At 45.1% G+C, this 16,406-nt stretch overlaps 1 protein-coding gene across 1 annotated transcript in view; it reads left to right on the top strand.

Annotated features, from left to right (window-relative positions):
* PAPPA (pappalysin 1) overlaps positions 1 to 16,406 on the top strand; it is a 175,839-nt gene that overhangs the window by 129,945 nt on the left and 29,488 nt on the right. The window contains exons 14-16 of the mRNA XM_066332468.1: positions 6,147 to 6,318; positions 13,375 to 13,558; positions 16,187 to 16,397. Of these exons, the coding sequence (XP_066188565.1) occupies positions 6,147 to 6,318; positions 13,375 to 13,558; positions 16,187 to 16,397 (567 nt within the window). The remainder of the gene's footprint in view (positions 1 to 6,146; positions 6,319 to 13,374; positions 13,559 to 16,186; positions 16,398 to 16,406) is intronic.

Here is a 16,406-nt window from a genome sequence, read left to right as displayed (position 1 = left end):
TTCTAATCTTTCTAACTCAGTGTTCATACTGAAGACAAGTTCCCCCTGGCTGCCCACAGCTCTCCAGTCTTCTTGCCTCACGTTGTCACCACCTCATGCTTTCTAGGGAGTGTAGCAAAAAGATTTTCCTTTTCTTGCTTTGGTTAAACCTTGGCACAGCCTCACTGCTATGGCTCCAAAATTGCTTCTACAGGGGAGATTTTGGGTTTTCCTCCCTCTGTAAGTGGGCAGATCTGGGTGTTTGAAACCTTAGACCAAGACCCACCCCTGGCTACCACACCACCACCTGCTCTGGTCTCTGTGGAGAGGTTCCCTTTGAGCTGCACCTTTTGCTATCCCAAACAAGCCCCAGGGATCCATAGCCCACTCCAGTTCTTCTCTTTGTCCTGTTCTTGCCTGCTGTCAGCTTCCCCAACAAGAAATGATGAAGATAAATCTTCAGCAGCAGAACAAATGCAACCGCTCTTTACAACTCTGTTGTTTTGGGTTTTTTTTTTTTTTTTCCTTTTCATAACGGGGGAAAAAGGGTTTCCTCGTCTCTTTTTTGTTGTGAATTAATGCAGCTTGCTCTTTCCTGGTTCGGCCGCCTTTCCCCTGCCCTGCATTCTGTCATTAAGCACAATCTCTGTCAGCTTGCTTCGGGTGAAATTAATGAATTTCTCACAGAACTGTTAATCATAGAAGCTTTGGTCCGTGACATGTGTTATAATTCAATGGGTTTTTAACCTTCGCCCCGTTTTGGTAATTGGCAAACGACATCATTTGGCTTTTATTAAAGTGGAAGGCAATGCATTTTCTTTGTTTGCTTGGATAGACTCTGGCAGGGAGACCTGTGGGGCTGCAGGACACTGTCCCACTTCCAAGCTGGCAGGGTGACGGGGCTTTGAGAGCTTTATCAGTTCAATATGGACCCCCCTGGCAGGAACAGCTCACACCACGGCGTGCAGGCAGGCTGGAGGCAGAGCCTGTCCCCAAGGAGAATTTGCCCTGCCAGTGATGGGGACAGTGAGGGGGACACCCTGGCTTGTGTCTCTCCTTTCCCTGGGGCTTACCTTGGGTTGGAGCAAGAGTTTTCTGTAAATCTCTGGGTTTAGCTTCATTTTGACTCTCTCAGTTTTAAATGGGTTTGCTAGGACTGCTGTCAGAGTCAAACCCAGCAGTACTGAGGTGACATTGCTGAAGGGACCACAGGTGACACGACTTATTTTGCTTCTCTCATGGATCAGATTGAAAGGCAAACACCTTTTTAAGGAAGGTTTTGGTTCTTCTTCCAGTCAGCACAGATTCACCAGTCCCCATCCAGCCCCATGGATTTGGGTAGATATTCAAGATTTTGTGTTAGTACAAGGAGGCAATGTGCTTTAGCTGAAGAGTGAGGAAGACAAAGTCATTGCCACATTTTCACGTTGTTTAGTTTGGTTTTTTGTTTTAATTTCTATAACAAGAAATATGGCTAGCAGCCACTGCATATATGTTTGGATTAGAAAGAGAGCACCTACTCTTGCCTTTATAGTAACTTCTGGAGAGGAGAACACAAACCCATTGTAAGGATAAATTTGATAGAAAAAACCTCAGAAGGCTACAGGTGTGTGAGTTGTGTGGATGGTGACATAGGACAAAATCAAATTGCGTTTGGGATCTGCAGCCCAGGCTGGCCCAGACTGTGGAGAAGGGAGTTTTCTGCTGTGTCCAAGAGATAATGCTGTGGCCCTTCTCCTTTAAAGTGTCCACCATGAGCTTTTAGGCTTACCTGAGATTAGATACGTGTCAGAACAATCCTGAAGGAAACAAATAATTAAGGCACCATGCTAATATGGGTTCTTGGAAAAACGCTTGACCTCAGGGTTAGGAAAAGAAAGTTTGGCTGCTGTAAGCTTTTTGAAAGAGGAAGTCCTGGACTGTTTTTATGTGAGGAAGGAAGAGCTCCACTTAATTGTTATAATTTTCTATAAACATGTTAAAATACAAATGTTTCTAGGATTGTGTCACCAAGGCTCCAATTTAGCAAAGCCCTGAGCTATTTGCTTACATCCCCCTGTAGTCAAATCTATCAGTGGGACTTAACTGTGCTTTTGAAGTTAAGCACATATTTAAGTGCCTTGCTGAACTGGGGCCAATATTGGCACAGAGAAATACAGATTTAGAGACTAATGACTGAGCTCATTTAGATTTGGGATGGGCAGAATGGATTTGAATAAAGCAAGAACTGGCTCAGAACTTCAGCCTACATGTGAAGCTAACTCAGTCCAGGGCTTTTTACATCGCTGAAACAGTCTGCCTTGATCTGTTTTGAACATGCAATGGAATGTGTGCAAGAAATCCACTGCTCCTTGCACTCACCTCGGTGTGAAGACGTTGTTGTAGCAAATTGTACACTGCCAGGGCCAGAAGAGGAACTAGTGAATCCTGAAGGGGACCTAGTAAAATAAACACTTGTCAGGGAATGGCACTGACACTTGTTCAAGTAAATTGTTGGAGTGGTCCTTGGGTCCTTTGTGTAGCTTTGCTCCAGACTGCTTCATACTTTGGTAAGGATTTTTGGGAGTTAGGATAGACCAGGAATTATTCGAAATAAGCAGTTTTGATGAAGTCACATGATTTTGACTGCAAGAAAATGGGATAAACTGTCCTATGCCAGGAGTCAGCATGAGTTAAAGCCAAAGTGATTTCATTCTCAGATGCTCTTATATTGTTTTTTTCCTGAGGAATGCACATTTTCTGGAGCATGTGATGATTGACCACTGCTAAATGGCAGTACCCATGCAAGAGCTTCTGTAATCCACAATTTGATGTGATGGGTTCTTTGTTTAAACTTCCTACTTGGAGATATTAATTTCTCCCTCCTAATTCTGCATTTGAAGAGCTCAATTCAGGATCGTGACTTCAAAATTCATTGGGATTTATGGCTGACAGTAGCTGATACCAAATTGGAACCAGTAGCTAGAGAACCAGAAATATTTAAATTAGAAACATTTGGTGGCAGTGGTTGTTTTTTTACAAAAAGTGAATGGTTGTATTGTTTGTCACTGAAGTCATTCATATAGAGTTACAGACAGAGAGAGCTGCCCAGATGATCTGCTAACCAAGGCATAATCTGGAGCCTGGAGGGGGTGGCTAAAAATGTTCCCTGGCCATTTCAGGAGACCACAAGGGGACTTGTAAACAGAAAGAAGAACATCACAATAAGTGTTTCTTAATGCCTTTGTCTGTGGCGTTTCAGTTCTGTAGGACTTCTAAGCCCAGGCTTGCTCATCTGGTGTCCTGATCTGAACTCCAGAAACCAGATTCTTTTTCTCCTTTACATTGATGGAAATGAAAAGCGATGCCACTGACTGCGGTGACGTTGCTTCAGATTTCCCTCTGTGCAAATTACAAGGGTTTTCTTGGGCTGGTCCTTCCCTCTGAAACCATTCAAGGCTGAATTCAGTGCTACACTAATTCACATAAGTATTAGATTAAATAAGTCTGCTATTATTTTATTTTTCCAGCTTTGATGGAAGAAGATTCTCAGATTTTTGAGGCAGTTTTGCAACGGGCAGTCGAGGTTTGCAGTATGTGCTTCTGAGGGTGGCTTGGCAGTGGTGCTCTTTTTTTTCCCCAGTGAGTCAACTTCCTCAGCACTGCAGCCCTGGCACAGGAGACACTCGTGCTGCAGCCTCACCATCTGAGAAATGGAGGGGAGCAAAGTAAGACTGGCCCTCATAGGCCAGTGTAACTGGGACATATAACAGGGAGGGTTCCACAAAGCATCATCCATCATTTACACTCTCACTCAACGTCCAGCTTTAGATATTCTTGCTGATGTCAGCTGAGGGCTTACTCAAGCAGAAGTGCCATGATGAGGTTGGTAGGGTTAAGAAGGGGTTGGTAAGGTCCTGCTCTGCTCGAGGACCCACAGGGTGTGAGGCTCGTGGTGTGGAAAGTAGTGAAAGCCCATGGTTCACACCCTTGGGTGACTTGTACTGGGCATTTGCAAGGCAATAGCACCTGGCTGTTCTCACCTCATTCCCCTTCAGTGATAGCCACCTGGGCACAAGGATGAGCTGTTCACTTGTTCTGCTGCTGCTCCACCCACGGCCTTATTCATCCTTACAGAGTTAAATCCATGGCAGTTAAATTCTGCACACCAGGCTGTGAGATGCAGTGACTGCAAAACGTGTGAAATCCTTGCTTAGTGGGTGGGGATCCTCCTGAAAGCAGGATCACTCTGGATAGGCCAGTTCTGGCAGGGGATCATCCATCCTGCAGAAGTGATGAGCAGCATAGCTGTGCTGATAGCCAGGGTTGTGTTGCATACAAGGGTATGGAGTTGGCCAACACAGAGGTGGAATTCTCCTTCCTCCGTTCTGTCAGCAGCAATGCTTTGTGCACCATGAGGAAATAAAATTTTTCTGAGTGTAGAAATTGTTTATGGCTCATCACACTCCAGGGAAGAGCCAACACTAAACGAGCAACCCTAAATTACAAGCAGTGGGCACTTCCCATACATCCCTAGTCTGGGACAGAGAAATGAGTTGTGCAGGTACATAAATACTGTCATTTAATCTGACCTAGAGCTCAGTAGAGACATGTGCAGATGTGCTTCTCTATCAGTAACATGGGGATAACAATACCAGCCCAGGTGTCTCGCAGGGGTGTCACAAAAAATTAATTAGAAAATGTCTGCATGGTGCTTTGAACAGAGCACAACACCACGTACATGCTAAGTCAGGGCTTACAAAGCTGAACAGGGCTTTGGTGGCTGTTAACCCTTTTTTCTAGTCAACAGGAATAACTGCTTGTAATCTGTTTCAAAATATGGTATTGATACATTGCTTTCCCTTTTTTCTACAATTTTCTCTTTCAGGTTCTTCCCTACCCAAGCAGATGGTGAAAGAAGTCAATGTTTTCCCTCCTCAGAACTAATTTAACTGTATTAAAATTAAATTAATTTTCAATTTCAACAGAGACATATCACTTTGTAGGGGTCCTAATCCTAGAAATTTTATCTCTAATCCAGAAACTCTTTGCACATAGAATCATGGAATGGCATTGAAGGGACCTTTAAAGGTCAGCTGCAGTAAACAGGGACATCTTTAACTAGATCTGGTTGCTCAGAGCCCTGTCCAACCTGGCCATGAATTTTTCCAGGGATTGAGCATCCACAGCTTCTCTGGGCAACCTGTGTCACTGTTTTACCAGCCTCATTGTAAAAATATTTCTTCCCTCTCTCTAGTCTAAATCTCCCCTCATGCTTTAAGATCCTCAGCATTTTCCTTGCTGTTTTGTTGAGGGGCTGCCCCATGCTCACATTTGAACATGTGCTATAATGTTCGACTCAGGTCATCAGAGATGGTGAAAGATTTAGTGTCAATCAGACATCTCTGTGTATATAAAAATTAAACAAAAATCTCTTTTTGCAGGTTGTGCTAAATGTTATAATAGTTTTCCAGAGGGAGGACAGACAGTTTCCATGGGGGAAAGATTTTATGGATGGCAGGAGAGGAACTGGAGAGATCTGAAATGACAGCATGCTGCTGAGCTTGATAAGAGCTTATCAACACAGCGACACAGCTGATGTTTGGTGTTCCTCGTGAAGTGGAATAAAATGAATGTGATGATTTCTATCGGGCTTCTCAAAGATAAGAGTGTCTATCACAGAAACCCCTCCTCACATGTGCACTCTTATCACTGCCAATATCAGCACTCCTGAATTCAGCAGATTTAAAATTGGATGGGGCATGAGGACTGCTCTTGGAGGAAGAGTGCTTTCACAGGAGGGATGAATGGATGGATGGATGGATGGATGGATGGATGGATGGATGGATGGATGGATGGATGGATGGATGGAGAGATGGCGGGATGGATGGATGGATAAATGGTCATTAATACAGGAGTAAGGAGGTCTTAGTGCAGTTGAATATTGCAGAACAGAAGGTACTTCTGCAGAATTGGCAGGCTCTTCCCTTTTGCTACAAACCCTGTAATTTGCTGTCACTGTCATTGCTGTGCCCACTGCCTCTGTCCTTCAGGACACACAGCAGGTGCCCTTTGCTGAGCTGGGTTCAGAGCTCTCTGAGCAAAGAGGCTGCCAGTCAGACACTGCTCTTGAGGAAGGGATGAAAATGAATAACAAATAACATCAGCACTCCTTGTCTCCCTGCCAGCTGTGTCCACTACTCCTGCGAAGCCACCAACTGCAAGAGGCTGGAGATCGAGAACGCGGTGCTGAACTGCACCGGCGGCACCGGCTGGGACAGCGGCGCCCAGTGCAACGTCAGCTGCAGGACTGGGTACATCCTGCACATCCACAGAGATGATGAGCTCCTCAAGAGCCAGGTTTGTTCTGCTGTGTCATGTTTTATCTTCTTTTTGCCAGGTTTGGAATTAAATGCAGCAAATGATATTTCTTGTTTGGACTCAGATGTTTATTAATTCTTATCGATGTTACAGTCTCACAAGCTGTAGGTTCTACAGCACTTCAAGCTAACAAACTAAAAATGGAGCCTTATCTCTCTTTCTACAAGGCATTTTAAGGATAAACTGTCCAGTTAAGAAATGACACTTAAATTATTTTTTCTTTTAACCCAATAACCAACCACCCATGGCCCACAATGCAAGCTTTTCTATCCAATTACAAAATATCACCCAGACCAATGAAGAAGAAGGTCAAAAAGAAGGACTCAGTCTACACACTAAAACCTCCATCTTGGTTATATATATTAGTATATTCTAAAATATTAAACTCTAAGTTTTCCACCGTGTGATATTATACACTTCTATTCAAACTACACACCCATAATCCCAGTTCTATAATTCAATTTTGGAAGCCTTTTCCAAGGCCTCAGGTCAAATGCAGTATTTTCTTGAGGGTCAGTGCCTCTCAGCACAGAAAGTCTAAAATTCTCAGTGTCCAGTGTTCCAACACTGCTGGGGTGGTTTTTTTATAATGTACACGACCAAGATGAACAAACAGCAGTGGAGAAATTGAGAAATAACTTAGGCTAGACCCTAAAATCTCGTCCCAGCCTTGGGACAAGGTCTTATCCAAATGCTTATCATCAGAACAGGAGCCTTTTGACTCTACAGGAAGAGTTACTAACAATGAGCAAAGCCCAGATGTTCCGCGAATTTAGAAATTTTCAAACCAAAAAGTTTGTGTTCAGTCCTTCTTTGATTTCACTGGCTCTACTCAGGCAAACAGTGGGGTTGGTGTTTTGGGCGTAGGGTGTTTGTGTTTTTGCACAACCAATTTCTGGGCAAAGTATCTAATTTTTAGTCCTTGTATTGAGGCTAACAATGTAGTAACTCCTTTGCAGTGTATCAGTCCATCTGCTCCCAACCACACCCTGGCATGTACAGCATGGAGGGCACAGAAGAAGCACCCAAACCTTTTTGCTTCCAGACAAATCACCAAAAACCTCCCCCAGCAGGGCAGGAAATGCTCCCCATCCTCTCTAGTCTGTGCATTAATACAGTCCTACAAAAGCAGCACATCTTCATGCAGTGAGGGGGGTATTGAGGAAACTTATCAATTTGTTTAAACATCATAAAACAGATGCTTTGTGCTGGGGGAGGTGGATGAGGTGCACGTGCAGGACGCTGGGGACAGGGGGATGCAGGGCTGACACCCCACTTGGTGCCCACATCTTTAACCCTACCACATCCTCTGAGTGATACAGGGGGTGGTTTCCCCCATCAGCACCTTCTCTCCCTGGTGGTGGGGGCAGCACTCACATCTGGAGCAGCACTCACATCTGGGCCGGGGGCTGGGGCAGCCGCACTCAGCAGCCTGTCTGTACTTGTGAAATACTGTGTTCTTCATGAGCTCGGAGAGGGGGGAGACAGGCTGGAGGGGAATGAGTCAGCCCTTTCAACTCAATTACAAAACAAATACAGGACCCCACGAGCTGGGCCTCTTCCATCCTAATTGGCATCAGCACCAGAACCCCAGCTCCAGCTGAGCATTTTTACAGAACAGAAAACAAGTTCTCCAAACGAGCCTGAATGCCTGAACCAGGAAATTGTTGGAAGGGGTCTGTACATGGGGTACATGGAGCACGCAGGGATCACAAACCAAATAAAACAGCCTGAGCATGCTTCACCAGCCCTGTACTACTTAAATGCAAGCATTACCTTTTGGGGAGGCTGGGCCAGCTGGGCATGGTTTTGCTGGGAGAAGTTTGGTTTCAGAGCCTTGATCAGACTCATATGAGCAGAGGATTTTAGCACCCCTCTCTAACGTGATTCACTGCCTGTTACAACACTCTTCCTCTCACCCTGCTCTGCTATTGCACTTCGTTGTCTTTTTCCACCAATAAAACCCCCTGAGGCCAGTGGCTTTGTTTTGCTCAGTGCTGTGCATCCACTGTTCAAATCAGGCAATGAGTGGAGCATCTTAAAGATACCCATGACCAGCTAAGCACATTAAACACATGCTTTTAAAGTTTTATTAGTTTGCTTCAGAGATCCTCTGGAAAGGAACAGACAGTTTCTTTCACTATCATCTTGTTTTATTTCTTTTTGTCAGGTGCTTCAAACTAGAACTTCTGGAACGTGTAGGCAAGAAATTAATTATCTGAGAAAGCCCAGAATCCATGGTCTGGATTTCTCATATCAAAAGGCATTGTACTTCTTCCACATTTGCTTCCTAGCTTCAGTTCCTCTTCCAGTCACAAGCATTTGGGAGTGAGAAAGGGCACGTGGGTTGCTGTCCATGGCCTGAGGGACTTTCTGTCATGGCTGAGGAACCTTGCACAAAGATGTTCCTTGTCCCATTTTTGTCATTTAATTGGTTATTTCACTATTATTTGACTGATTTGAAGGTCTAGAGATTTTTATTATTTTTTTCTCATTTAACTGTCAGTGTGTGTGGCTGCCTGAGGAAGAGGAGGAGGGAAGTAGCCTTGCACATAATGGTGTTTCACACTCCTGGGTAGGAAGGAGGCTGAGATGCAAAGTCTCAAAGATCAGACTGACCATCAGTGGCCCACAACCACTGCATGCTGGTGAAGGTGATTCACAGACCAGTGGAAACACCTTTGTTTAGCACCTGAACCACATTTATCTTCCCTATTTCATTGAAAGACAGAAAAAAAGGGCAAAGAGAGAATTAAAAGCAACATTTTCAAAAGCACTTCAGTGATGTAGGGGCACAAGTCACATTTCAAATCAATCTTTTATATCTAAAGGGTCTTTGAAAAATTTTTTAACAGTTTCTACACTTTATAGACTCTATGTCTTCTGAAGCCACCATTTTAATCAGGTTTTGGGCAAAGCATTCATTCATTCCCTCTCTGAGAAGCTTCCATTCCCAAATTCTGTTAAAACCCTGTAAAATCACCAAACCCTAAAACTCGTCAGCACTCTGTGGAGCAGAAACTGTTTGCTGCTCAAAAAGAAAAAGAAAGCTGAGCTGTTTACAGACTCTTGGGCTCTCTCGCACCCTCATTCAGGGACTTTGACAACAACAAAGGGGTTTGCATAGTGATGGAGCAAAATCCTTCATGTATCTTTCTCACAAAGAAGATCTTGGGGATGTTTTCATCCTCCCTCCTTGATTTCTTCCCCCCCCCCTCCCGACAACTCCATCACTCTTTCTTGTCCTCTTCCTCTTTCCCTCCCCTTTGTCTTTCACTGCTTTCCTCCCCCTTGTCCTTCACTGAAAGCCCCTCTCATTCAGTTACTTGTTGTCATCTCTCCTTGAAGCTACCACCACTGCTGCTCTGGTCAAGAGGTGTTATTTAAAACCCAGCAGCTCCCTAATGTTGTGCAAAGGCATCATCAATCATGCCAGGAAAAGAAAGCGCGGCTCATGTGGGTTCAATTAGAGGCACAGTAGTGGGCAGAAGTGGAAGAATACTTAGAGGGGAGGGCACAGCTGTTCATTTTTAAGGAGAGGAAACTTCACACGTGAAGCATCGCTTGAAGAAGGAGCCGGCTGGGATCTTGGGCAGCAGGAAAGAGACATGAATTCTCCCAGGCTGTTAAAAGTCCCGAGAAACAAATCTTTCTGGCACCAGATTTGTTTAAGTTTGCATCCTCTTCCCTGTACTGCACACTGTATCTTTGGAGGCCCCTTTTCTTTCCCCCCTCTTTCCTCCTTGCCCACCCTCCCCCCTTGCTTGAGCCTCTTTTGCAAGGCAGGACATGAAGGGAAGCAGTTGCTGTGATGCCAGTCAAAGCAGCACAAAGTGCCCAAAGTGACAGCTAATAAACCAGATGAGAAAGCCAAGTGCTTCGTGTAGGCTGCTGTGAGCTGGGTGACCTTGTCAGATCAGACAGGCGAAACAGGCACGTGCCTGCTCAGCTCCGGGTGGGAGAGCTGCAAAGGCAGAGGCAGATGCTGCCACTAAGACCCAGCAGCAGATCCAAGGGCTGAGTCTATCAGAAATGCCTCCAGGGTGTGGCATGGAGCTGGGCAGAGACAGGATCCTGCTCAGCAGCCAGTGGTGCTGTCCCTGGGCACTGCATTGATCCCGCTCTCAGGTGTGGCACTGAAAGAGGGGAAAGTCAAAAGCTGGTGGGTGCCATCAGCAATAATTTCTGTGGTAGGTTTGTCCTCTGTGCTTCCAGTCAGAGCCACTGGTCTTTGTCTCCATTGCAGGGAATGCTCTCTGCTGTGTCCTGCTGCAGGATTACATGTGCTTCAAGTGATGACATGATAGGCATGCTCTAAAATGTGCCATTATTATGTCTGACCTTGAAAACCTCAGCTTCCATCATACCAAATGTGGAACAAATTACTGGGAAAAGCTGAGTAGCCAGGGTCTTACCTCCATGGGCACAGCTTCTCTGCTTGGGAATGGCTTTCCCTGTGCGCCAGGAAGAGGAAAACCCATAGGGGTCTGAGAGGACTTTACAGATTAGGTTAGGGGGGGTTGTGGGGAAAGTACCACAGGGAAAAAAACCAGAGATGAAAATGTAGACACTAATTACTAACATTTTGATATCAAGGTCTAGAACAGGGGCACAGACAAAGGACAGTGGGAGTATGGCTGTGGAGAGGGATCCCTTCCAAAGAGAGGAGATCCCAGGCCCGTGGCATTTCCAGCAGGCTCTGGTGTTCTGCTGCTTTCTGCTGACAAAGGCCATGGGCTGGAGAAATACTCTCACAAGTGGTAGCTTGGGTAAAATATTCCTTTTGTAAGGTGTGACTGTCATGCACAGATATTGCTTCTGTTTAAATTTTTGTTTTATATTCTGGTTTCTGAGTTTGCAGTGTTTCTTTGGTGTTCGGCAGAGGTGTGCAACCCTGTTGTTAGAGAAACCTCCTGGTGCACCACACTGTATCTCAGCAGCCAGTATCAGCTGGTAGGAACACTCATTTACTCCTACACAAGGTCACCGCAACAGCAATAACTTTATTCCTGGAGCTGAATCTCTTATCACTGATATAGCTTCCCTATGTGCAGCACAGATCCAGTATCCAACATGAAACTATTCAAGACCTATGTCTTTTCCAAAACATTTGGATAGCCCCTGACATCATTAGCTTGAGTTTATTGACATCCATAGCTTGGGTTTATGTTTTAAGTTCCAGCAGCCGCAGTGCTGCTCTGTTATTTCATGATAGCAGCTGTTAAAGGGAGATGGAGGCTTTGCTGGATGCTGGAGCATCATCCTGGATCATCCTGGATCATCCTGGAGTGCTGATGGTTTGCAAGACATGGGAATAGGCTGTATTATCCCTTCTCCTGTGGCCATCACACCACAGCCCCTGGAGTCTTTAGTACAGTAACTGCCTATAGTTTATATACACTTTTTAATGGTACAGATATTCTGATAAGCAACAAAGGCAGAATTAACAGCCACATTTGATTGGGAATGAGAACACACAGTATCACTTCACCTGATGGCTCTGAGTATCCCAGAATGTGCTACTCTGAGTTTGTAGAAAAGACATTTTTTTCCATCAGCAGCACTCTCTGTTTAAATAAACTCTATGGTCTAGAAAAGGGGTTTTGTGCCCACTTGGGAAGTGTCCAGTTTCTCAGCTCTGGGACTGCTTTTTCCATTCTGAATGCAACCATATATCAAAGGGAGACAGGTCTGAACTTCTGTTGAAACCATTAGGGTGTTTTTGCAAAAAGGGAATCCAGGTCCCTTTGATGTGTGCTAGAAAAATTCCCTTTCCTTTTATAAACCCAGATCAATGGCTGGTGGTGCAAATCTCCTGTGAGCATACCAGCCCTGAATAAAATATTCCCTGGAGGCAAAGGAGTGCTGCTGTATGGCTTGGTCAGATTCCTCGCCAGTATCTTCCCTTTCTCATGTTTGGGTTTCTCACATTTCTTAACCTCTGTCCCTCTCTTTATTCTGGTGTGGCGAGAAGAGTTAGATTCCTCACTTCTAGCTTCTAATAATTTTCCATTTTTAATTAGAAAGTGGATATGTTGTTTACTCAGTTCTCTTTGCCGACATCTGTTTTTCCTTCAGTCATCCAGTAAATTCATCTTAGCTTTAGATGGGTGGCTCCTTTACTTCCTCCCCCCATTTTTCTTTTTTGCCCCTAGCACTCCAGGATTCCAGTGTGCTGTGCAGTTTGGGTTATTTCTCAGATCCACAGAAGTGTAGTTTCTGTGCAGTTGTGACAGCAGAGTGACTTTAGGGAAGTCAGAGTACAGACAGTGACTCTGTGTGCAACCTCTCAAGTTGCAGGTGCCAGTTAAGAGCAGGACACTCCTGGGTCTGCCCATGGCAAACTCCTGCTGGAAAAGGCGTGTCCCTCAGGCATTCGTGTCCGTGGTGTCAGGACAGCAGGGCCCTGGATCTGTATGGAGCCTTGGGGCACTCTGACAGAGAAGCCACAACAGCAGCTGTCAGTATCTGCACACAGTGCTGATGTGGCCCGAGGCACTTCCCCTGGGACCCTCATCCAAGGGTGACTGACACCTCTCAGGAGAGCCTCAGATGTGAGTCCCAAATGGCTTCTTGTCAGCTTGGCTTTTGCTTCAAACCCAAGAGTGAGTTTGACTACTCGGAAACACAGGGGGATCCCCTTGGAGTGGCTGTGTCACCGCAAAGGTGACAAGGATGGGGGACAGCTGTCAGCTCCAAACAGCTCAGGCTTGTACTCCTTTCCATGGCAGGGCAGAACAGCAGGTTCCCTGCTTCCCTCAGGAGGCCAGACAAGAGTTTGCATTATTTGTAGAGCTGCACTCTTTATATGGAAGCACTGTAGTGTCTCACCCCGGAGATGGCAGAAAATCCTTTCTGTGACACTGTTTCTTATGAGCCTTGGTGGGTCTGGTAGCTGCTGTCCACATGACAGTGGTAGGGACCAGACATGGCCGTGCTTAACTTGTGAGCCAAAATAATGGCTATTAGGCTTGAAATGGTTTTGATCTCTCCCTTGCTGGCTGTGCTTGGCTGTAGCCATGTGTCTTTTTCCAGACGGAGTCCAGCGTCACCATGACTTGCATGGATGGGAAGTGGAACAAGCAGGTGACGTGTGAGCCCGTGGACTGTGGTGTCCCAGACCAGTACCACGTCTACCCAGCCACCTTCAACTGCAGCGAGGGCACCACCTTTGGCAAGAAATGCTCCTTCACTTGCCGACCTCCTGCTCTCCTGAAAGGTATTGAGGGGTGTCTGTGCAGTGACCTGGGGCACACAGTAACACAGGCTGCTTCTAGGAATACATGTTGCTCTTGCTGCTGGTTTAGAATTATTCATGCTATTTTAAGTAGGAAGAATTATGGGACTCTGTGAAAGGTTTATTTGTATTAGAAGTTAAGTTCCTTTGCATCTCTCTATTACCTTGGTTTGACCTTTCCTTGATCGTGGCTGGCAGGGCAGTAATGACAGGGAATATTGCTTCCATACAACCAAAACATGGAAGAGTCATGGGGATAAATCGGATTGAACTCTCTCCTCTTCTCTCACATGCTTTGTGTATTTCCACTCTGTCTCCCTTCTATGCCTCCTCCATGTGTTTTGAAAGCCAAGACTGAAAAGCCCCACGTCCCAATGGCACAGACCCCCATCACTGTGTTTTCTAATCCATCATCACACTACTCCTTTTCCACACTCATTTTGCTCTACTCTGACCTTCCTGTCCTCTTCTTGTTTGGCACTCCTTACATTTTCCTTTTTTCTTTTATTTTTTCCCCTAGAAATAACACAGCTTGCTGCCCTCTTTCCTTCCCTCCTCAATCTTCTTCCCTGCTACTTTTCTACTAACACCCTCTTCTCAGCACCATCAACTCTTCTGCTCACTGGCACATTTCCGTTTTTGATTTCATCCTCAGGAAGCAAGAAAAGATACTATTGTTAATTTGAAGGAACATTAGTCCCAAATTAACTTGTCCATCTTGCAGTGGAGTAAACTGCTGTTGTCAACTCAGGCACAAACACCATATAAGCTTTTTCTGTACCTGTGGTATTTCCTTTTCTGCTGGGATTTTTTGAAACCCCAAAAAGGAATGGGAAGTATTCTTCACTTCAGGGAAAGGCTATGTTGATTACTTCATATATAAGCAAATTGCTTAATTCTTTTTAATTCTGATGGGAGATAACAAAAACCAGCTAATACACAGTCAAAGTCATGACTACTCAAAAGACAGTTAAGAGAAAATTAAGACTACTTTTTAACAAAATCATCCCTTTTTCTATTTATACACTCACAGGACCATCTTCAACAAAAGGGTTTTTTTTTTCACTTTAAATGCTTTAAATTTTTTGGGCGGGCAGTGAAAATAATTATACTCATCATGACCAACAAGAGCTGATGACTCAGACAGGGGGTAGCTGGAGAGATGACAACCAGCCCCAGGTCAGGAGCTGCAGCTCTGGTGTGTAGCATCACTTCATTTTGGTCCAGAAACACTGAGCTGTGAGGTAAAGGCACTGTTTTGGTGTAGAGCCATCTCTGATGACTAATAAATGTTGCCACTAAGCTTCTGGAGAACAGCGTTGGAATGAGTCATGCCTAATTCAATCACTGACGTCATGACAGCCACTGTTGGTAATGTCACAGCTTATCGCTTTGCAGTGGCAAGTATGATATCACCATGGCTGGGCTGGGAGCTGCTGCATGAGTCAGAGCAGAGGAACATGCTGGTGCTCCAGAAAAGAGCTGCCTTCTGCACAAAATACCTCTGCAATCATCTGCAGTTGGGGAGGGGAGAGAGAAATCCTGATTTAATGCAGCTTCTTCTTATCTTAGAGGGCAGGGCAGGAGGGCTCCTCCACATACCTTCCTGAGCCCTCCAGAGCCTTTTGTTTTCTTCTTCTTTGAATTCCAGCCTCATGCCCCAGCTCTCTTCCTCCCCTCGCAGAGAGATGGCATTGCTCCGGGGTTAGCAGTTTGTCAGTATTATTTCAGATAACTCCGAAGTTGGCTCACTGTTGAAAATATGCCTTGTGGGTTGAGAAGAGTTCCTGCAGCAATGCTCGGGGATTTCAATGGAATATTAGGGATTTTTGAAGGGTTAGTGGCTCATAGCTGTGCTTTGTTTCTTAGGAAAAGCTTATTCCTTTTCAACATATGGTATAAAATAACAAAGAATGTAAAATACACTGAGACTGGGCTACTTTTAGCTTAACCTTCTGAAGTCAAGTAGGTCATAGCAGAGGCAAATAGATCCATTGTACCTTTTACCTTTGAGGTGTTGGCCAAGAAAGCTTCCTGAGGAAAATGAGTCTCTAATGAGTATTATGAATCATATTTATCACAGTAGTCCCCAAGGACTGAGAGTCCCCAGCTGAGAATGGCTCCTCATTGTGTTGGAGTAGTGACTCTAATACTAACAGATGCTGCTCCAAAAGGTTCCAAATTGAAATAAAAGGGACAGATTCAGGGAAAAGATATAACACAGAAGCAGAATGAAGAATGCAATGGCACCAAACCCTCTGTTAAAGCCATGGCTTTGGAGAGGAGGGGGTTGGTGTATGAAACAAGCTTCCTTTCAGAGAGGAACAAAATAAGGAAGAGAAATACAAAAGATGACAAAGCTCGTGTGGCTTCCCCTATGCTATAGCATTTCCTGAAATAAGCACTGCCTGCCTGTCACCTGAAAGCAGAGTCCTTAATGATTTAATGACATCATCTAGAGTGAGCGAAGGCACAGGACATATGAATGTTCAGTGCAGTGGGATTTGTCAAACTTGCCGAGGGGGCTTTGGATTTCTTATGGGTGTAATGACATTTCACAAGGAAATAGTCCTCCTGAATGTTGTTAACTCTGCTCACTGCTCTTCTCAGGAAACAACAGCAACTTGACCTGCATGGAGGATGGGCTGTGGTCCTTTCCTGAGGCTCTGTGTGAGCTGATGTGTCGAGCACCCTCCGTTGTTCCCAACGCAGATCTCCAGACCTCTCGCTGCCGGGAAGACAAGCACAAAGTGGGCTCATTCTGCAAGTACAAATGCAAACCAGGTTACCACGTCCCTGGATCCTCCAGAAAATCAAGAAAGTACGTGAA

This window comes from Sylvia atricapilla, chromosome 19 (genome assembly GCF_009819655.1).
Source record: "Sylvia atricapilla isolate bSylAtr1 chromosome 19, bSylAtr1.pri, whole genome shotgun sequence".
Taxonomy (NCBI): Eukaryota; Metazoa; Chordata; class Aves; order Passeriformes; family Sylviidae; genus Sylvia; species Sylvia atricapilla.
This window is presented reverse-complemented; position numbering and strand designations above follow the sequence as displayed.